This window comes from Mus musculus, chromosome 13 (assembly GCF_000001635.26).
Source record: "Mus musculus strain C57BL/6J chromosome 13, GRCm38.p6 C57BL/6J".
In the NCBI taxonomy this organism is placed as follows: Eukaryota; Metazoa; Chordata; class Mammalia; order Rodentia; family Muridae; genus Mus; species Mus musculus.
The window spans coordinates 24,703,207-24,726,308 of NC_000079.6; the positions used below are offsets into that span (position 1 = coordinate 24,703,207).

The 23,102-nt window shown below is 45.7% G+C and overlaps 1 protein-coding gene across 15 annotated transcripts in view; it reads left to right on the top strand.

Moving 5' to 3' along the window:
• The window catches only part of Ripor2 (RHO family interacting cell polarization regulator 2), a 232,283-nt gene that overhangs the window by 201,683 nt on the left and 7,498 nt on the right, over window positions 1-23,102 (top strand). For 9 of the 15 annotated variants that reach the window (XM_006516589.4, XM_006516587.4, XM_006516592.4 and 6 more), the window contains 8 exons: window positions 2,885-3,069; window positions 6,917-7,085; window positions 10,416-10,551; window positions 12,084-12,245; window positions 14,341-14,499; window positions 18,425-18,627; window positions 20,503-20,586; window positions 21,740-21,830. In XM_006516589.4, the coding sequence (XP_006516652.1) occupies window positions 2,885-3,069; window positions 6,917-7,085; window positions 10,416-10,551; window positions 12,084-12,245; window positions 14,341-14,499; window positions 18,425-18,627; window positions 20,503-20,586; window positions 21,740-21,830 (1,189 nt within the window). Of the gene's footprint in view, window positions 1-1,563; window positions 2,796-2,884; window positions 3,070-6,916; window positions 7,086-10,415; window positions 10,552-12,083; window positions 12,246-14,340; window positions 14,500-18,424; window positions 18,628-20,502; window positions 20,587-21,739; window positions 21,831-23,102 lie in introns of those variants that run through there. The other 6 variants (XM_006516594.4, XM_006516595.4, NM_001286101.1 and 3 more) reach the window with 1 other exon arrangement.

Sequence of the window (23,102 nt, forward strand, 5' to 3'; positions counted from 1 at the left end):
AGGATATCATAATGATGGTGTCACCATGGCAGACAGAATGCAGCTGTCTATACCTGACATACAGGTAGAAACTCTTCTTAAATGCAGCATGGGGAGACAAGATGACAGGGACATTGACCTTTGTGTCCCTGCTCTAAGTATTTGGTCACTTACCTTCAGCAACTGAGAGCCAGTCCGTAAGAGGCCCCTTGTACCTTTGTAAGATGGTTGTCTGTGGCCTTTGCAGTGACAACTATGGAGAGTATGGAGCTATACTCTCAAGACTTTCTGACCATCTCCTTTCTCTCCGTTTGCTCATACTGACCTAGCTCCAGACAAGGTTTGTGTCTGAGGAAATGATGAATTACGTCTCCGACACTCTATGCCCTCTGGCTTCACAAGGTTTGTGTCTGAGGAAATGATGAATTAGGCCTCTGACACTCTATGCCCTCTGGCTTCCCCAGAGTTCCGTTCTAAAGAGAACCTCTGAGAAGCAGGAGAGGGGGCTGCGAATCTGCTCTCTGTAGTACACAGCCCAAACATGTGCACCTAGAGCCCAAACATGGAGAACACTGGATGGCATCTGTTGTGCATCTCATCTGCATGACTGACCCCCTGTCAATCAAGAGGTGTTCATCTCAAAAAGCTGAAGCACACACTTGACCCTTCTACAGAAGGTGCCCCTGAGAAAAGGCAGTGATTGGGTTTAATCTTCATTAAGAGGGGTAAGGGTTCAACCCAGTCTAAGGTACTGATTAGGAGCTCAGCTCATCAGGATACTTTGAGCTCATTATCCATCCATCTTGGAAAACCTTGGTGATCCCAGAATGTTTTCTGGCTCAGCTTGCCCTTGTCCAGTACTATCCCAACCCCATCCTAGTGAAATCCTCAACCACTTGTCTTTTTGCTGTGACCAGTGTTTGAAGTCATCACTGAGCTGTGTACAAGATCTTGTTACACAGAGGGCTGACTTAAGAAAAGAGTCTTAAGGGATGGAGAGGTGGCTCAGTGGTTAAGAACAATAACTACTCTTCCAGAGGTTCTGAGTTCAATTCCCAGCAACCACATGGTGGCTCAAAACCATCTGTTAAAAAGTAGATAGATAGATGATAGATAGATAGATAGATAGATAGATAGATAGATAGATAGATAGATAGATAGATAGATTGATTTTTAAAAAGGTAGCCGGGCGGTGGTGGCATATGCCTTTAATCCCAGCAGTTGGGAGGCAGAGGCAGGCAGATTTCTGAGTTCGAGGCCAGCCTGGTCTACAGAGTGAGTTCTAGGACAGCCAGGGCTACACAGAGAAACCCTGTCTCGAAAAAAACAATAAAACAACAACAACAACAAAATCTGTAATGGGATGGGATGCCCTCTTCTGTTGTGTCTGAAGACAGCTACAGTATTGTTATATAATTACAATAAGTAAATAATATTTTTAAAAAAGAAAAGAAAGGCCTAATAAACACCAGTTTCCCTTTTCTCCCTGACGATGATTACCAGCATCAATTGGCAGCTAGGTCTGGGGCAAGTGGCTTTCGCCAGACAAAGCTCTCTCTTTTTCTTCCTCCTTCACATTCCTAGGATGCTAAACATCTTGAGGATCAGAGACTCAATGATGCTGCTTCCCGGATGGAGATCACAGAGGGTGAATGAGACAACCGTGATTTAAAAGACTGAAGGACATTTTCCCATGTGCTTCTGTGTCATCCCAAGTGTCTGGGACAGATCCCCGCAAGGCCCTTCCTACCTTGTGCTAAGAGTCTGCAAGGGGATCCTCCTAGCCAGACAGAGGACACGCAGTGTGTCTCCTTTGCAAGATTTGTCCTGTTCAACCTACCTCACGTCCTCTTGAATATGTGGATATGCTTTTCTTTCTCCAGGCTAAAGCCACTGGCATAGCAGCCACATAGCAGGCTTCTGTGTTGGCTCATGTCCTGCAACCTGCTGTAGAAGGAACTTGTCCCCATAATTCCAGGGCTTGCCCCGAGGGGTGATGGGACTTGTGCCTTTCACCTTCAGGGGAGTCGGGATCATTGTCCCATCATGCCCAAGTCACCCATTTGCCTCTCCGTGCTCAGAAAAAAAAAAGCATCCTTGAATGGAACATGGTGATGCAGGGCTCCGTGCCAAAGCAGCCTAGGGCAGGTGTATTTGAGCAGTTTCCTTTTCTGGAATTCATTTTTGTCAATTCTTTACAGCCTACTCTAGACAGAGAGCTCCAGGCATGGCACTTTGTCACTTGGTAGCAGAGACTGGTTCTGGTTAAGAGTCAGCAGTGACTCCGTGGCTTTTAAAATTTGTCTGCTGGGTTGGTTTGAAGAAGAATTTTTTTCTAAGAGTCTCATATTCACTAGGCTGGTCTTGAATGCATGAGATCAAATGGAGCTCTCAGCTCAACCTTCTGCGTGCCTGGGACTGCTAAGTGCTGTGGTACCCAGCTTGCTCATTCTGTTTGATTTGGTGGTGAGCACTACACCAAAGGAACATGTCACTTCTGTTTCCCAAGACTTTCAGGTTGTCATTTTTTTAAGTTGTTTTATAGTCATTTCAGGGTGTCAATTTTTTATAGTAATGCAACTTCAAACAGAGGTAGATCTGTCAATCTGCCAAAACCCCCAGTGATACCCAGTGACTCTCAGTGACCCCCCCCCCCAGTGACCGACTTAACCTCCAGTCCTGTATCTTCTATCCTTCCTTCTCAATTCTGTTAGAACAATTTACAAATGTTGTGCCATTGTTTCTGTGGTTGTAATTCTTTTGTCTCAAGATGAAAACTAAACGCCAATGAAAAATAAAACCTTGGAAAACTGTAAGAAAGTGTCACGTTTCCCACGGGTGCCATGAGTCCTGCCAGTGCCCCTGGTGTGTTGATTGGTCTCCTTGGTACCTTCTGCCTTTGCAGTGCAAGCCGGCTGGCAGCCGCAGCAGGTCTTCCAGCCTAAGTCTGACGGTTGAGAGTGCTTTAGAAAGCTTTGATTTCCTCAACACCTCTGACTTTGACGAAGAGGAAGAGGATGGCGATGACGTCTGCCACGTTGGAGGAGGCGCAGACTCCGTGTTTTCAGATACTGAGACTGAGAAGAGTGGGTAAGTGTGAAGGCAGCGTGTGCTTGTGTTCCTGCCCACCCCCCATCACAGTTGGTATGGTCACCCTTTGCTACTGGCAGGGCCAGCCCAGTGCACATCTGCAAGAGGGTGCAATCCTTGTCATGTCCAACCGCATATGGCCCAAGACAGCCATGAGTGCTGCCCAACACCAAATCATAAACTTACTTAAGACACTGCAGCATGCTTTGTGGGGTTTGTTGGTGTCAAGATTTCGTGGTTCTTGGGCATGGACTTTGTAGGGTACAATATCGAGCCAAAACTGTCAAAAGGTTGAGCGCACCTGCGGATGACTTGATATGCAGTTCCTTCTAGTGGTTAAGTACAGCTTCTAATTATCGGTGACCTACTGGAGGTTACGTAGGGAACACCAATATCTCTTGTTTCCGAGAAGCATCTGTGTGATTCGTGTACACAGGCATGTGTGGTGTGGGTGAAGGGTCTACACAGCAGGTGGCCCGGACTTTAATACCCTGCCCCTGCTGTGTACTTCCTGTACTTCCAAAGCCCTTAGTTTGCTGAGCTCTGTTTTCCCAGCATCCTTCCCTCTTTCATTACAACTCATCTCTGCATGAGGCTGAAATCATTGGTGCACATCCCAAAGCCAAGCTTACGTTTCCCTATAATGTAAGATGGAGGCTTGGCACTCCTTTTGACCTATGTCTCTCCAGGTAGAAAAATGTGTCACCTTCTCCATAAGGTGTCTCTTGCAGCCAAGCCAACGTTCTTTTTTGTTTTTGCTTTTTGCTTTTTTTTTTTGTATTTTTGTTTGTTTGTTTGTTTTTCCCTCTGAGACAGGGTTTCTCTGTGTAGCCCTGGCTGTCCTAGAACTCACTCTGTAGACCAGGCTGGCCTCAAACTCAGAAATCCGCCTGCCTCTGCCTCCCAAGTGCTGGGATTAAAGGCGTGCGCCACCACTGCCCAGCCAAGCCAACGTTTTTAGAGCCAGATCCTGAGCCCTCTTTGTGATTTCAAATGAAACAAAAGCAGCTTGGTGGCCAGTGCCCACCTTCTAAGAATCCTCTGCCTTTACCTTTGCTACAACAGAAGCGACGTACGCAGGTTTTCAGATTACAGCAAACTTGCCTGGCCAGCCTTAGAGAACCAGCAGTGAAGAGCTATTGTTTTTGGTTTGGCTGCTATTATTGTTGCTGGAGGGAGTTCCTTTTCCAAAATAAGACCAAGTTTAAAGTGTGTGCGTGTGCGCGCGTGCAAGCGCGTGTGCATGCATGTAAACAAAAGCATGAGGACAAAAATATATTCCTTGAGCAAACAGAGTAAAAAGAAATGAAGTGTAGAAAATGTAATATTTAATGTATAGTTCTGCATGCTATATTGAGATTCTTTTGGCTTGGCTGAATTTGCAAAATATTTCTTCTCTTAAACTTTTCCATACACATGTTGGCTTTAGCTACAAAATATCACCTCTTTTATACATTCTATGTATGGCAGCCTAAATTGAATCCCTGGCACCCAAATGTGGAAGGGGAGATCCAACTGGACAGAGATGTCCTCTGACCTCCAGGTGCACACCACAGCACATGCGCCCCTCTCTCACAAACACAAAATTATAATAAGTAGTTTTTTTTATTTCAGCAGAATTAACATATAGAAGAGGCATGCCAAATAATTCTAAAGTATAAAAATAAGTTACAGCCATGCAGTGGAGGCACTTGCCTTAATTCCTACACTCAAGGGGCAGAGGCAGCAGATCTCAGTGAGTTCAAGGCCAACCTAGTGTACAGAGTGTGTTCCAGGACAGTCCGGGGAACACAGAGAGAATCTGTCTCAAAAAACAAACAACCAAAAAAGTTCCTTTTCCCCCAAATTCTGTTTTTACTATATTTCTTGAGTGGAGAATATTCAACTCTTTTGACTATTAGAACATATTATAAATTATAATGACTACAACATCATGATGTAAACATTGAACACATTGAAAAGACAGATACAGTGTGGTGGTTTCCTCCCTTCAGTCATGACAGATTAGTTCATTGACATTCAAGAATGTCACTTTCAGAGCTAGAAAAGCCATTGGCTTTGTGTCCTCCTTCAAAGCTGTGTCCATCACCTGTACCCAGTCCTTCCTTATATCTATATATATATTATTAGCTAGGTTCTGCATATGAAGATCATGTGAGTTTCTTTTCTTTCTGAGACTGTGTGAACTTTCTGAGTATTATATATTCATTGTCTAAGTCCATCCATTTTTGCAAATATTGTGATATATCTTTCTTCAGAGTTGAAATATGCATATATGTATATAATATATGCTATTTTTATGACCCATTCATCTACTGATGGACAACTAGCTTGGTGCCAGTCCTTTGCTATAACAGATAAAGCAGTAGGTGTTTGTAGTTCTACCTCTCTTATGGATTTTTCAGTTTGGGTGATGGATAGGTGCATATAAATGCATTCAATAGTAAACAATAGTTGCATTGTGTGTAAAGCCCACAGCACCAGGATTCCTATCCTACTTCATTGAGATATATAGACTTTAGGTCTGGTTAATTTTGGTGTATAATGGTTTAATTTACAAGGCTCTTATAATGAAGTTTATATTTAAAAAGAAAGGAATTCACTGGGTAGTGGTGGCACACGCTGCCGTCACTCAGAAGGCAGAGGCAGGCTGATTTCTATGTGGTAGAGGCCAGCCCGAACTACAGTGCAAGTTCTAGGACAGCCAGAGCTACACAAGGAAACCATGTCATAAAAATAAAAAAATAAATGAATAAATAAATAAGAAAGAAAGAAAGAAAGAAAGAAAAGAAATTCATTTTTAAAATTCTATGTACCCAGATCATACAATAATCAAATAACCCAAATAAATAAAAGACTTATTTGTAAACTTGAAACCATAAAATATAACAAAATATATGCCAATTGGAAAAAGAATAAACTGGCCGTAGTGAAATCCAGCTGTAATCCCAGCACTTAGAGGCACTTAGTGGGGACGAGGCAACTCAGGGCCATGTCTCAGAAAGAGAAGGGAAGAAAGAAAATTAGATAACATGTGAAACTTTAAAATGAGAGTGTCCGTGATGGTATGACTTCACAGTGTGACAGTGGATAATTTCAGACAGTGTGACAGTAGGTTTAAAGAGAGCAGGAGAAACAGGACAGAGCAGAGAGCTGCACAGCCACACTCCCCTTCTGGTGTCTGCCTGTCACAGCACTGTCACCCAGCAGCAGCCCTCTGCAGCTTTTTTTTCCTTGTCTTAGAGTAGCAGTTGGTATGAGGCCATGGCAAGGCCTGCGAGATTACTTTTTTTTATTTATTTACTTTTATTATTATACATAAGTACACTGTAGCTGACTTCAGACACACCAGAAGAGGGCTTCAGATCTCATTAAGGGTGGTTGTGAGCCACCATGTGGTTGCTGGGATTTGAACTCGGAACCTTCAGTAGAGCAGTCAGTGCTCTTACCTGCTGAGCCAGCCTTTGAGATTACTCTTTAATGGGATCACTCATAGAAGCCCACAAGCAGGACTGTTGATTCCCAGGGAAGCTGGCAGAACCCCTGCCTACAGGGTGGGCAAGCGCAGCAGGTGCAGCATGAGGGCACAGTTCAAAGCCTTCTCAGGGAAGCTACTTCACAAAGAGCTCATTGTGCTCAGAAGACAAACAGCAGCCTTTGTTTGCCTGGTCTTTTGATACTTAGGCAAATTGGCAACCGAGCTGAAATAAGTTATTTTAGAAAGGTACCCCTGCTTTTGAGAGCAAACCAGGGAAGGACAGATTTCAGTGGGGACCACGTTAAACTTGGCCTGTGGTTTGTGCACAGAAAAAAAAGAGCTCGTGTTTCACCTGCCTTCCTCTTTCAGTTACAGGTCAGTTCACCCGGAAGCCAGGGGTCACCTTAGCGAGGCTCTGACTGAAGACACAGGTGTAGGCACCAGTGTGGCAGGAAGCCCGCTCCCACTCACCACAGGAAATGAGAGCCTGGACATCACCATAGTCAAACATCTACAATACTGCACCCAGCTCATCCAGGTAGGATGTGTAACGTGGGGGAGGAGGGGCGCTGACGTGACAGAAAGGTGTGCATAGCGTGTGTCTTAGCTTTGCCAAGGAAATGAGAGTTCAGAAGTAAGAGCATGCGGCTGTTTTGATTTGAACCAAGTCAAAACCTTGATGGACACATCTAACCCTTTCTTAAGCCTGGGTTTTCAACTTCACGTTAAACCTAGATCTGCAGTCTATAGTGGTTACCGGGCAGAGTATGGCCAGTGCTCACATCCAAAGCACCAGGCAGTAAAGGAGAGGGATTCAACAGAAGAAGACGAAGGTGCCGTCCATAGGCAGAGCTGGAGAACAGTGTTAACTAGATAGATATTATGGAATGTCTAGTTCACAGCCCACCACATGTTGGGCTAACAGCAATGTACTACAGAAGCAGATTATGGCTCCCCAAATGGTAAATGAGAAAGTTTCTTCTGTTTAAAACAGGGTCTTATGCAAGCCAAGCTGTCTCTCGAACCCACTGTATAGCTGAGGCTAGTCTTGAACTCTTGACCCTCCTGCTGCTACCTCCCAAGAGCCAGGGTTGCAGGCCGGCTTGGAGTAGTAATTTTAAAGAGCAACGGGAAGGATCATTCCTCCAGGTTATCTATCCCCTCACCACTCAGTGCTCTCACTGGAACACCATGGGTAAATCTGTTTACCACCTGAGGTGTTACAGCCCCAGAAGCAAAAGCATGGAAGGCCTTTCACGGGCTCTCAGCTGTCCCGAATGGGGCACTTTCCCAGAGGCCTGGACTTAAGGGCTTCCTCCTTGCCTGGCTGCTTGTATTCTCCCTGCTGTGATCTGTTCCCAGATGGCTTGGGTGTACGTGAAGCAGGAAGGAACACACAAGCAATTGTTGTAACCGCAGCTTTACAGAAATCGGCCCCTGAGACAGGCTGCGGTGAGAAGAGGAAGGGTGACCCTGTGCCAGCCAAAACCCAGGAGGCAGGGAGAGAACAGAGGGAGGGCCCGGGGCTGGGCTTCCCAGGGGCTGGACAGCACTAGGCACACAGTTATAGAAAACATAGAAGAAGATGACTTTCTCTAGCAAACAAATAGCTTTCTGAGCATAGTGGAACACACATATAATCCCAGGACTGGGCAGATAGACATAGGAGGATCCAGAGTTCAAGACAAAACCTGGGCTACATAGCAAGACATTGCCTCAAAGGAAGGAAGCACCTGATGGGAAAACGGAGGCATGGAGGTGCTGTGGGAAATGGGCTGGCTGTCAAAATCCTTGCCTCTGGCCAGACCTGAGCCCTGTCTATGTGCAGAGCTGTTGAGTATTTCTGCTATAGCCAGAGCATCCTCGAGCAGCCTCTCGCAGGCAGTTTTCCCTGCTGAGCGAATGGACCCAGATGTGGTGCTCATGCCTACAGTCCCAGTACTGGCAAGGCTGAGATAAGAGGATCGCTACTACACGTCTGAGAGGCCAGCCTGGGCTACAGAAGTAGATGCTGTATCAAGCCAAGAAAGAAAGGATTTTTGTTTCCTTCCAGCTATTCACTGCTTACCGTCACCTGAGTAAGACCCTTTTAGGTCTCTAATTATCTTCTCTGACTCTGATAATGTGCTAGGCAAACCGCCAGCCTCTGAGAGGCAAATAGCTTTCTTGTAAGACCTATGAGAGGTGTCTTCCATGGAGCGGGGAAGTCAGTCAGTCAGGATGCTGCTCCTCTAGCAGGGCCATGAGGGACAGTCCAACTCTCTTGTGGAGCAGATCTGTCCTAGGAAAAAACAATTTTATAGGTAATCTTCCCTTTTTTTTTTTTTTTTTTGGTTTTTTGAGACAGGGTTTCTCTGTGTAGCCCTGGCTGTCCTGGAACTCACTCTGTAGACCAAGCAGGCCTCAAACTCAGAAATCCACCTGCCTCTGCCTCCCGAGTGCTGGGATTAAAGGTGTGCGCCACCAAGCCTGGCACTATGGGTAATCTTATGGAGAAAAAGATATAAGCTGAAGGAGTGAGAATTACAATCCCCACTTCCCACTTGTTATCACCCTACAATCCTAGTGTTTCCTACCACTTGGTATATATAATTGCAGGAAGTTAAAAAAATAAATAAATAACCGGCATTCTGTGAGCTCACTGTACTTCTACTTTAGAAACAAGGTTTGTGTCCACTGTGCCTGCTGGCAGGAAAGACATCGGTGTGTAACTGATACTTTCATTTTGTTTTGACTTTTATTTTGTAGCCCAAGCTGGTTTAGAACTTAGCTGTGTAGCTGAGGCTGACCTTGACCTGACCTTCCTGCCTCTACTTGCCGAGTTTTGGGACTACGGGCATACACCACCACACTTGGGTACTTGTTAGACTCTGGAGTTTGAGAATTCCATTTATCTTTAGGGTTCGAGTGATCTAGACAGTGTGGCATGGCAGTGTCATTATCACCCAGGGGTCATGCCTGCCATCCCTGCCTACCAGGTAACCTGGGCAGGTTTCCAAGGGTCACAGAAGGAGCAGAGCCTTGGAGCAACGAGTTGCTTAGGTCCTTTCCTGTCTCAGAGCTCCTTTTCCTGCCCCCCCACCCCCCCCCAACACAAGTGAAGCCAATCTCTGTTTCTGTGGCACTGGGCCAGTTACTTACCCTGGGTGTGCCTCAGTCACAAAGTGTTTTCTGTCAACAAAATAGGACTCACTTCATCAGGTCACCATGAGACATGTGTGAACTAGCACTCGTATAGGGCTCAGAACGGCACCAGGAATACCGGCAGCACTCTTGGATTACACTGGGATAGCTCTAACCACAAGAATGACCATATGATGATATCCTCTTAACTTTCAGCTTGGAAACAGGGAAATTAAACCACGCAGTGAAAAACCCAAGCACTCATAAAAACAAATCCTATACTGCTCGTCCCCCAGGTCACAGCCTAAATGCCCTCTGCTATCTTCAAGGAGACGGAACTTTACATAGAACGAAGGGCAGGGCTGAGGGTGGAGTTTATAGCACGTATTTGGGAAGCTAAGGCAGGGGGATTATGAGTTTGAGGGCAGAGTGAGCTACATAGTTTCAGGCCAGTCTGAAGCACATGGTAGACCCTGTCTGAAAGAAAAAGAGAGGCGGGGGAGAAGAGAGAGAAGAAAATGGAAAATTCACAATAAATTGAAGCTCTGCCAGTGAGAAATCTCCAGAATATGTAAAAAGCTTGAAAGTAACAAAACCAGGTGTGATTTTTCTGACCTGAGGAACACTGACAAACTGGGACTAAAAGTGCAGCAGAGCTCTGCCTCTGCAACCTCTTCGGGAAGGATCCGGAGGGGAAGGTCACTGCCCTTGTCATCATTAAAAGGGCTTTTATTTGTCTTGTCAGCAAATCGTCTTCTCTAGCAAAACCCCCTTTGTGGCAAGAAGTCTCTTGGAGAAGCTGTCGAGGCAGGTCCTTGTGATGCAGAAGCTGGCAGCCGTGAGTGACGAGAACCTCGGGAACATCACCTCTGTGGTGGAAGGTAAGCCCGCCACCTGCAGGCCATCCCTGGAACCGAAGCACGCCCGACCACGCATGCTCACTGGAACTCAGTGGCGAGGCAGCTGAGTATACTCCAGCCTCAGTCTGGCTCCGAGCTTGTGTCTGGTGCAGAACTTTGGGGGACGGTTCAATGTGTGCGAAGATCAGACCTCATTCCTTAGTAGCCATCTACCTTGGTTTTTGAAACAGGATCTCTCACTAGCCTGAAGCTCACTAGGCTAGCTAGCCAGCAAGCCCAGGATCCTCTTGTTTCTCTCTCACCCCTCCCTAGCACTGAGGTTACAAGCACTATGTAACCAGCTTTTTAACTGTGGGTCCCGGTGTTCAAACCCGGGTCCTTGTGCTTTCAAGGCAAGCATTTTACCAATTGAGCCATTCTTCAGCTTCACAGCAGAACATGCCATGGAGTAGATACCCTTGACTTTTTGTGATCTGGCCACTGGACTCTTTCATAAAGGCAAGGGTTTGTCCTTTTTCACATCAGATATGAATGGAAACAGAGACTTCTGGGAAATCTGTAACTGAGCCTGAACCCACCCTGAAGTTCTCCCGATGCATTTCTGCCTCTCTTTTCTATTCCTGCTAAGAGCAGTGACTTTGGCAGGTAACTAAATGGTGGGAGAAATGGCAGACATTCGGGCTGCAAATGAGTTGTGTCTCGTGCTCTACTACAGCCTCGTCCTGATCACAGGCACCCACAAGTGTGATTGTGAGCATGTGCCACCTGCCCGTGCTGTCTGCTTGGACTGACCTGGGAGCCTGGGGCAGAGGAAAGGCTCTTCCAGCAAACCCTGCCGTGTTCCGGCCCCTCCGAGGGCTTATTCTGTATGGCGTTTTTGCTATAAAGTCACAGGAGTTTAGTGTGGCCTCCCCAAGGCTGAGCAGCTGTGCCTTGTCTTTGAGAACAAACAGCTGAGTAGTCACTGAGGTCTCTTTGCTCCAGGGAGGAGGGGTTTTTCTCTGGACCGCCTACCAATCCACAAAGACTGTAGTAGTTCCAGTAGAAAAGCACAGTCCTAGTGCCTGTGGGGGCATATCTAATCTCATCTACTCAGGACACTGAGACCACTTCAAGGTCAGCCTGTGCTATAGAGTGAGATCAAGGTTACCCTGGGCAAGACATATTTCAAAATCATTAGTAAAAAGGTTAGAGATGTAACTCAGTGGTAGTGCATTCCTGAGATCCTAGGATCAATCCCCAGTAACACACACACACACACACACACACACACGATGAAAGAAAAAGGAAAGAAGGGAAATTTGCCTGGGGGGGGCGGAGGGGATAGACAAGAAGATTGGGAATTCAAGGTTATCCCTTTGTTTGAGGATAAACTGGGTTACATGAGACCTAGTCTTAGATAATGAATGAATGAATGAAAATATTGTTAAAAATAAAACAAAATAAAGGTTTTTAAAAACACAAAAGACAGGCTCTAATGTCCCTGGGACAGCTTACCACCAGACCCAGGTTGCCATCATCCTCTCTTCATTAACATCCCTCTTCTCTTCCAGCCATACCAGAATTTCACAAAAAGCTCTCCTTGCTGGCCTTCTGGACCAAATGCTGCAGCCCCAGCGGGGTCTACCACAGCTCCGCTGCCCGCCTCATCAAGCAGCTGGAGGCCAGCTTCGCCAGAAGCATCAACAAAGACTATCCAGGACTGGCAGAGCCAGGTACAGACCGTTGTGAGAGGCTGTCCTCCCGCAGCCCAGGGGGGATGAGGCCAGCCTCAAAAGAGAATTACACGCTCTCCAGGGGAAAGATGGGATAGCCAGCTTGACTACAAAAAAGATGCTGAGCATGGAGAATAGCAGCGGTGGTGTCTTTTAAAGTACTGTATCCATCATCCCCCACCTCCCACTCGGCTGTGGCAAACTGCCTGACAGAAACGGCTTCTAAAGGAGGGGTAGACTTTGGCTCACATCTCAGGAGGTACTGCCCATCCTGTCAGGGAAGGCATGGCAGCTGAAGCAGGTTGGTGCAAGATGCTGGGAGCATGTGGCTGGTCACATCAGAGATAGCACCCAGAAAACAGAAGTGAGCCAAGTGTTAACCCCAACTGCTCACCCCATGGCCTGTGTCAGCCAGTTAACCCCCGAGTTCCGATGTGTCCACAGCCTCCCAAACAGGACCACTGGCTGAGGACTAGATAACATCTGAGCCCATGAGAGAAGTTTCCCAGTCAGTCCACAAGTACTTCGTGTCTGTATTGTTTGTACAGTTGTCCCTCGGTGTCTGTGGGTGAACAGTGCCGGAGCCTGCCATGCATGGCTGAGTCTGTGTTTGCTCTCTTACATCCTTTGCTTACACCAAGCATGGGTTTGTATACAAGCTCCACACTTCCTCCTCCATACCCCAGACCACTTACAAGGCTTGGCTAGGCAAACACCAAATAAATGGTTGCTGCATTACATTGCCTGGGGAGTGGCAGCATTTACATGTTCAGTATAGATGTGCTTTCCCTTGGGTTCTTGGCCTGCAGTTGCTTAGATTCATAGATGTGCGAACTCAGGGGTACAGAGGGCTTTTTCCTGAACGTACCTCCAATGAGAGGATGTCAGACGGTACAGTGACTTTCGAAGAATGGAATCCTAGTCTATGCCTACAACGTGAGCCAGCAATTCTACTCGTAAATACACAAAGAGAATGTACGCCTGTCTGTGTAAGACACGCATAAGAAGATTCACAGCCCGAGACACAACAGACAGAATCTGGTGACAACTAAAATGCCATGGGCAAAGGGCGACTCCACAGAGACTGTGTTGAGTAAAATAAACCAGACATAGGAAGCGCATGCTGTACATTCTGTTGACACAAAAGTTCAAGAGCAGGAAAAGCTAGCTTATGACGGAGATAAAGCTTGGGTTATGAAAGAGGGCGTGGTAAAGACCTATCAATCAGGAGTCTAAGGCCAGCCTTGGGTGTATGGCACACTGGACATCCACGTGGGCTGCATGATGCTGTGCCTCAAAAAGAACACGAAAATGGACTTGAGGTTATTTGTTCCCTGTTGGGAGGCTAAGTGGCTACCAACAGGAAAGACCCCGAGAACTCCTGGAAGGATGTTGCTCATCTTTCACTCCCTGACTTAGACGCTATCATGTGAGTGTGGGAAACAGTGACACCGTCTAGCTGTACACTGCGCAGGTTAGCTCACTTTCAGTGCTGTACCTTAGACTTCAGTGATAAACATGAATTAATGAGTGCAAGTACCACAAGGAAAAGGTGATAAAAGATGAATGAATGAATGAATGAACACAAGTACCAAAATAAAAGGTGAATGCCCTCTGGCGTGATGGCTCAGCAGTTAAAAATCACTGGCTGCTCTTCCAGAGTTCCGTTCCCAGTACTCACAAGACAGCTCACAATTGTCTGTAACTCCAGTCCTCGGGGATCCAATTCCCTCCTGTAGCCTTCTTGGGCATCAGGCACACACAGTTTACATTGATATACATATATGCAGGTGAGACACCCATACACATGAAAATGAATAAATAATAAAAAGTTTAAGTGAATGCATGAACACAAGTACTATGTTAAAGATGAATGTACATAAGTGCCATAGTAAAAGGCTAATGAATATTATTAGTACGGTGATAAACAAATGAATATATAAGTTCTATGATATTCACATCTGCTTCCACAGTGTAGTGGTTAGCACATTCATCATGAATAGCATGCAAAAAGATGAATGAGTGGATGAGTGAATGAATGAAGGAGTGAATGAATGGTCTTGTTTCTTCAGCCACCTTGTCTCTTCCTTTCCAGTGTTTAGAACCCTGGTGTCCCAAATCCTGGACCGAGCTGAACCTCTCCTTTCCTCCAGCCTCTCGTCGGAAGTCATCACTGTCTTCCAGTACTACAGCTTCTTCACCAGCCACGGTGTGAGTGACCTGGAGACTTACCTGGGCCAGCTAACCAGGCAAGGTAGGCTGTGGTCTCCCGTCCTGTTGCACTAGTGTCTCAGCCTGGGTCAGCTTGGGTCTTCCTGGTCCATCCGGTCTTTAGTGAAGGTCGTCCTCCACTGCTGAGCTGAGGCTTGCCTTTTTAATGACTTCTGTGGACTTTTAACTTCAGTCAACTTCCTGGTGTTGGAGCGGGAGCTTGCTAAGCACGCTGGTCCCCAGCAGGAGTTCACTGTGAACAGGAAACTGGCAAGGGAATGGAAGTCTCAGGGCTTTCCTTCCTTTCTCAACTTGTTTGCTGTGCTGTTTGATGCTGTGTTTTGTGGTGGTAGAATTCCCATTCGGGATAGACAGAAATGGACTTCAAATGAAGGCTCACATGAGACGGCAGGAAGGGAAATGAGAAAAGAAAGTCTGAGGTTATCCGTTCAAGAAAGATAGAGGTGGTAGGGGTATGGTAAGCTCAGTCCACCCTGAAACATGGCCCTTTGAAGGCTGTACACATTCTATCTGACTATTCTTTAGGAATGCAGCAGGCACTGGCCAGGGCCTGAAGGAGCAGCGGGAATGGGAAGTGCTCTCTGAAACCAGGTAGTATCTGGTATAGCACCGCACAGCAGCAACTTGTCCAGCTTAGATCCAGGTTCGCTCTGCTCTTTTCCGAGCATTAAATCCTGCTGCAGCGTGGATCTTGTTTGGCATCATAAAGAGGTGACAGTTCTGTCTGGCGTGGGACACAGGAGCTCTGGAGAAAGCCTTGCAGCTGGCCTGCCTGGCACAGAAGAGTGGGACAGGGAGACTGACTTACAGATGCAGAACCTCACGGTATAGGCGTGACACTAGGCTTGTCCCGTGTGGATCCGTTTTCCAGGCAGACGTCTGAATGATTCAGAGTCTGGTGTGGCAGGTCACGTTCCTCAGTCTCTTAGTGAGGAGCCTTGACAAAGTTCACTCATTCAGCAGTAGGAATGTGGAGTGACGGAGGGGAAAATTCTGTTTAACCTTTGAAGGATTTTGTGTTTGTTTTCCTGATCTTGTCTTTGGTTTGTTTTATTTAAATCTTGATTTTCATCTTAAATTGTGTGTGTGTGTGTGTGTGTGTGTGTGTATGCCTGTGAGTGCAGTACCTTCAGAGACCAGAAGCTGGTGTTTGTTATAAAGGGCTGGGAGCCATTCCACCTGGGTCCTGGGAACCAGACTCTGGCCCAGTGCAAGAGTAGTTCTTAAGTCATCTCTTAAGTCATTGTGTTCTTAAGTCATCTCTCGGCTCCTCACTTTTGTTTTTGTTTTGAGACAGAATCTCTAGCCCAGACTGGACTCAAACTTACTATGTAGCCAAGAATGATCTTCACAGAAGGTAGTGGGGCACCTAAGCTGAAGGAAGATTTAGAGATGTGGAGCTAGGAGTAAAGGGAAGGACACGTTAGCTGTGGGAGGCTTGGAGAGTCCTGGAGAGATGGCTCAGTGGTTAAGAACACCTACCGCTCTACCAAAGGTCCTGAGTTCGATTCCCAGCAACCACATGATGGCTCATAGCCATGTTTTGGGGCGGGGGATAGGGGGGAATGGGATGGGGGTTTCTGAAAGGGAAACCTGGAAAGGGGAATACATTTGAAATGTAAATAAAGAAAAATATCCAGGGCTGCAGAGATGGCTCAGTGGTTAAGAGCACTGACTGCCCAGAGGTCCTGAGTTCAATTCCCAGCACCCATATGGTGGCTCACAACCATCTGTAACAGGATCTGATAATCTGATGCCTTCTTCTAATGTGTCTAAAGACAGCTACAGTGTACTTTTATACATTAAATAAATAAATAAATCTTTAAAAAAATAAAATTAAAAAGAAAAAAAGAAAAATATCCAAAAAAAAAAAAAAAAAAAAAGAAGAAGAAGAAGCCGGGCATGGTGGCGCATGCCTTTAATCCCAGCACTCGGGAGGCAGAGGCAGGTGGATTTCTGATTCGAGGCCAGCCTGGTCTACAAAGTGAGCTCCAGGACAGCCAGGGCTATACAGAGAAACCCTGTCTCGAAAAAACCAAAATAAATAAATAAATAAATAAATAAATAAATAAAAATTCAAAAAAAAAAAAAAAAGAAGAGTCCAGCCACTGAGCCAATAAGGCAGGTTAAAATTTTGTGTGTGTGGATGTGTGTGTGTGTGTGTGTGTGTGTGTGTGTATGTATGTATGTGTGTGTGTGTATCTTTCATCCGTGGATCAGAGCTAGCTCCTGGGTGGGTGAATGCCTGCAACTTGCTTCGAGCTCAAAGCAGTGCAGCAAAAACTACTGCTTACACATGTGTATGACACCAAGCCCAGTTTATGTGAGAAATTGAACACATTTCCTTTTGTGCGCCAGTCTCTACCAACAGAGCTGCATCCCCAGCCCTCCCCTTATCTTTAAGTGCCTTTTTTTTTGTTTCTTTCTTTCCTTATAAAATGGATAGTTTTACATTACAAAAAGGTTGGGAAACAGATCAAATCTCTTTCCCCCATTTGTAAATTTAATTTTCCATTGAACATGCACTGTTTTAGATTTTAAAATTATATCTTGTTTGGGCTGGGGTAAGTTTGCTTATTTGTCTGTCTGTCATGTGTACTTGTCTGTTTTTGCAGTAATAGGGTCTTAAACTCAGGATCCCCTGGTGGACAAGCATTGTACTCACAGCTGATGTCCCCAGTGTGATTATGCCTTATAAATTACTATATCTTATTTTTAACTTAATATGCTTTGTGCTGTTAAATATTAACCATTTAAAGCATTTTATTAGGTCTTTTTTATTGCCCTTATATTTGGATCCTGTGTTTTTATAGTGTCAAATGTTTTCTGTGATTTGTTTGTTCAACTGTTTTTTAATCCTCCCTTGGGGATTTTTATTGGTGTCCTTACTTACAAAGCAGTGGAACTATCAGACATCCACAGCAAAGAAAGCAGGAAATTAAAGCAAAAATAGCTAGAGGATTCTCACCTGTATTCACTATGGGAAAGGCATGACTGATACAAGAGGTGAACTTGGCTTTTCCTTTCCCATCTATCTCCGGTGTCCCTGGATAGACACAATCTCATCGTTACGTTTTAGAGACCAAGAGATATCTAGTTAGATAGCTGCATATCTAGTTAGGGTTTATTCATGGAATATGGCCAGTTTATCCCAGTGGAACTCAGATTCCTGTAGTTCATCACATTGTCTCTAAATTCCAATAGAGTCAGTGACATTCCCCACCTAGGCCTGACCCCTCACCTAGGATTAGGATCTTGGCATAGAGACAGTTGTGTTTTCTATGAATAATAATGAGGTGGCAGATAATGTTTCTTTATATTTCTTCATTGTATATCCACATTTGACTATTTAACTCATTTGTATGCTACTAGAGGATGAATGCCTATAAGTGCAGCTCTTGGGAGTGAGAGGCAGCAGGGTCAATAGTTTCAGGTTGTCTTTGCTCTTGGCTAGCATAAACTATTGTAAAACCCTATGTTAAATTTAAAAAGAGAAAAGAAAAGAAAAGGCCGGGTGTGGTGGCGCACGCCTTTAATCCCAGCACTCGGGAGGCAGAGGCAGGTGGATTTCTGAGTTCGAGGCCAGCCTGGTCTACAAAGTGAGTTCCAGGACAGCCAGGGCTACACAGAGAAGCCCTGTCTCGAAAAAATAATAATAATACTAATAATAATAACAAAAAAGAAAAGAAAAAAACAGAAAACTATATATTTCTGCCACCATTTCAAAGTAGAAATTTAACTTTACATTTTTCTTACAATTTGCCCTCGTTATAATTATTTAAACTATTGACCTTTTCACAGTAATTTGAAATACCGCCTTTATCGTAGACTAAGTTTTTACACACACTTGGGTCTGCTTTCACTGAAGACATGCATGACACACTTGTGTTCTCAACAATCGCGCCACTGTGCTATCACAACATGAGCTATGGCTCCTCCCCTTCCAGTTGCCATGGTTCAGACTCTGCAGTCACTGAGAGATGAGAAACTGCTGCAGACTATGAGCGACCTTGCACCCAGCAACCTCCCCGCTCAACAGGAAGTCCTCAGGACGCTGGCCCTGCTGCTCACCAGGGATGACAATGAGGTCAGCGAAGCTGTGACACTCTACTTGGCAGCAGCCTCCAAAAATGAGCACTTCAGAGAAAAGGTAGGATACTAAACGGTGGGTATCAAGGCTTAACTGCCTGTCATTTACCGTTAGCATGACGCTGGGCTCTAATCCTAGCTAAAGCAGGAGGATTGCTGAGAATTCAAGGTGGGCTTAGAATGGAGCTACTTACCGTATAGGATTATACTAGGGTTATCACATAATTTTTTAAAGATTTATCTATTTATTTTATGTATATGAGTACACTGTAGCTCTCTTCAGACAAACCAGAAGAGGGCGTCAGATCCCCTTACAGATAGATGGTTGTGAGCCACCATGTGGTTGCTGGGATTTGAACTCAGGACCTCCAGAAGATCAATCAGTGCTCTTAACTGCTGAGCCATCTCTCCAGCCACCAATTTTTAAAAGGATATTTCAAGGTGACTAGAAGGGAAGAATCCAAAGCTTCCCAACCCGTAGATATGATGAGTGTGAGGAGTGGGAACGCCGGTGGGAGCCGTGAGCAGGTGAGCAGAGTGTTGCATCTTATCTTCAGTTACTGCCCTCTAATCTACATAAAGCTACATAGCTCTGTTTTTAAAGGCAAAAGTGGTATGGTTTTTAGAATAAAATTCACCAAAGGAGAAAACTGATTATTAAAATAAAATCTATAATCATAACTTTGCATCTTCCGTGTCTACATCTACAGTCTGGTAAAAAAAAAAAAAAAAAAAAAAAAACACCAATCGACTCTTTAAATAAACTTGTGAACTTTTGTGGTTTTTTTTCTTACCCTGGAAATTGTGTGAAAGGCCATGCTACGGCTCACCTCAAAGAGATATATTTCTGTGTTTTTTTATTATTTTAGAATACAGAAATGGGTAACTTTTTTTTTTACTTTATTTTTTTGCTAAGTTTGTTCTTTGGTAATTTAGTGTGCATGTACAGTGCATGCTGAGTATACTCACCCCCACCTTCTCTTGTCTCCTCCCACCTTGGTCATATCTGCCTCCACCCACTGGTCACTTCCTCTATGGCTTTTTTCCTTGACCCTTTGAATTTTAACCAGGGTTGTATGTGTACCCACGGCCTTGGAACTGCAAACTACTGAACAGATACACCATTCAGAACACAGCTGAAAATAATAATCCTCCCCAGAATCCATCGATAACCAACATCGGGAGCTAGAACCTCCCACGAGCCCCTCCCTGATCTAAACCTGGCAGGCCCAGTCTTGTGCAGGCCTAGCACCCAGCTGCTGAGAGATCATGTTTGCAATAGTTAGGTGATGCCCTGACAATAGCGTTTTAAAGCCGCCTCCCTGACTCCCAATGCTTACGTTCTTTTCTGCCCCGCTGTCCGTGGCATTTCCGCACTTTGGTGCGGGTCATTAGATTCCTTGAGACTGAAGTTACAGCTGATTGTGAACTGCTATGTAGATGGTGAGAACCAAACCTGGGTCCCCTGGAAGAGCAACCAATGTTCTTCTGGGACGCCTCTCACTGGATACCCCTGCCTAGCTTGGAATTTCTGATAGAGACCATGCTGGCTTGGAACTCACCAATCAGATCAGGTTGTCCTTCATTCTCTGCATGCACATCACATGGTGCACAGACATATACATAGGCAGAACACCATACCCATAAAGTAAAACTAAAGTGGGTTTTTAGAAATTAAAAATCTACATAGCACATATGGGAGAAGATATTCCGTATCCCCCTACACCAATTACCTCCTTTGTTCTTACATACTATATTATGTAATATATATTATATACTGTATTATATATATGTATGTATATAATGTATAGTATATAATATATATGTATATTATATATATGTATGTATATATATGTATGTATTACATATATATTATATACTATATTATACTGACAAACAATTCAAAATGTCTCACACATCTCTTCTTCCCCTTCAGGCCTTGCTCTATTATTGCGAAGCACTAACGAAGGCCAATCTCCAGCTACAGAAGGCAGCATGTCTGGCCCTAAAGAGCCTGGAGGTAAAGCTCTACAGCCCCACCCCTGTCCAGACTCAGAGCCCCCATCCCTGGTCAACCTTAGAGCAACATATGTCTGTGAAGCTTAGAGGCCACACCATGTGGACCTATCCAGTGCTTGCCATATTCAAAGCCATATTCACATTCTCTAGTAGTGTAGCAGTGTCTCTCGTCTCCCTGGAGCCACCTAGTCAAGGTCCTTTTTCCCCTTGAACATGGACTACATATGACTTTTGTTAAATTCACCAAGTAGGAAATAATTACTGTTTAGCCTTGCCACACTCAGACTGCATGGTGATTGTACCTGACTGTTCTGCAGTGGTCACTGCACTAGAGGAGGGAAGCCTTGGTGAGCAGGGAGAGAGGTAACTGCAAACTCGAGGGGGCAAAGGCTACAGATCTCCAACAGAAGTGTGGCTCTCCACGAGATCTCATGTGTGACCGTCTTTGCCACAGAAACACTAGGAGAGGTGCCAGGAAAAACAACGAGAGGGTCACCCCCTAGTGCTTACTAAAACCTTAGATGGGCACAAGGGACTGATGTCATAAAAGGAAAAGCTAATGACCTGTGAAGAAAAACAACCGTGGGAAATTTTGCCTTCCTTGTTACTTGGTCAAAAAAAATTACCTACCAGTGAGCTTCCCCCCTCCTCCCCCCACCCCCCAAAAAAATCCCCATTGGTTAAGAATTTATTTGGGCACTCTCCTGGTGTGCTGTGACTCATCGCTGCTGAGCGTCTCCCTGTCTCTGCTACAGACTTTACACAGGTAGACACGTAGGGTGCAGCAGCCTATCTGGGTTCCACTGGACTTGTGTGCTGTGAAGGATGAAGCAGGAGCCCTGGTTTTAACCCTGGTGTAGCTCCAGCTGAGAGCACCTCGTCCCTACTCTATCCTTTTTCTCCTCCCATCCTCCCCAACCCCCCAAATGCAGTCCCTTGTGGAAACAGAAGACTTCTTTGTGAACCAATTCTTCACCCGTCCCGCCCCCAGCTCGAAAAGAATTCTCCACCACATGTTGTTTCAATCCAAGCACAAGAGTTCTAAAATGAGGGTTATTTTAGAATCGATGGGATCGAGCATAAAGAATTAGCTGTTTAGTCACCTGGAAGACTGAAGGTCTAAGTGTCAGGCACCGATCTGTTTTCCCTGGCAGGCCACCGAAAGCATTAAAATGCTAGTGACGTTGTGTCAGTCTGACACTGAAGAAATCAGAACCGTGGCCTCGGAAACCCTCCTCTCTCTTGGTGAGTTCGTTTTTGTGTGCTCATTTACTTCTGATATTCTCCCTGGAACCTAAGGGAAGGTTCGTGTCATCTGCTTTAATGGCTTCCTCCTTGCCTGTGTACTCCCTGCTCCTAGAATAGAAGAAATCGATTGTGTCCAGATCTTGCACCTTGTTCTCTCTGCACAGGAATCAGGGGGCTTTCACCCTCCAAGGCTTCATAGGTCCTGTTTAGAATCAAAACGATGATCTGACAGTGGTCACTCATACCTGGTAATCCAGTACTGAAGACGAGGAGGCAGGAGAATCACCTCAAGTTCAACGACAGTTTAGACTACACAGTGAGACCCTTTCATGAAAGCCAAAGTGTTAGGACCTGGAGCACAGAAGACAAAGAGGAGCTGTAGAGATCCCAGCATGGCTGCCAGTGTGGAGATGGCATGCCCAAGTCAATGGCCTGAGCTCTGCAGTGCATGCTGGGCAGCTGAATGCCTCGCCTGAGCTCTGCAGTGCATGCTGGGTACCAGAGTGCCTCGGCCTCACTGTGACCTCTTCCTGCCTGCTGGCATCTCATTCTGGAATATCCAGATAGCCCTCCCCTTCACTCTGTAAAGGTCCATGCCTTTTGTTGTTATTGTCGTTGTTGTTATTCCATTTGGGTAGACACTCGAGATAAGAATATCAAAGACTTGCTTTCCCCTTTCCTGTTTTTAAAGGCAGGCGTGCCCTAAAAAATAGGCCTGAACTTCTGATCCTCCTGCCTCCACTTCCCAAGAGCCAGCCATACAAGTGAGTGACATGGCCTCTGATTTATTTGGTGCTAGTGATCAAATCCAGGATTTTGTGCATGTTAGGCCAATACTCCATCAACCCATCCCCATCCCCAGCCATCAGGAAAATCTCTCAATCAAAATCTCTCTCTCTCTCTCTCTCTCTCTCTCTCTCTCTCTCCCTCTCTCTCTCTCTCTATGTCTCTCTCGGTTTTTTTCGAGACAGGGTTTCTCTGTATAGCCCTGGCTGCCCTAGAACTCACTCTGTAGACCAGGCTAGCCTCGAACTCAGAAATCTGCCTGCCTCTGCCTCTGCCTCTGCCTCTGCCTCCTCTGCCTCCTCTGCCTCCTCTGCCTCCTCTGCCTCCTCTGCCTCCTCTGCCGCCTCTGCCGCCTCTGCCGCCTCTGCCGCCTCTGCCGCCTCTGCCGCCTCTGCCGCCTCTGCCGCTGCCTCTGCCTCTGCCTCTGCCTCTGCCTCTGCCTCTGCCTCTGCCTCTGCCTCTGCCTCTGCCTCTGCCTCTGCC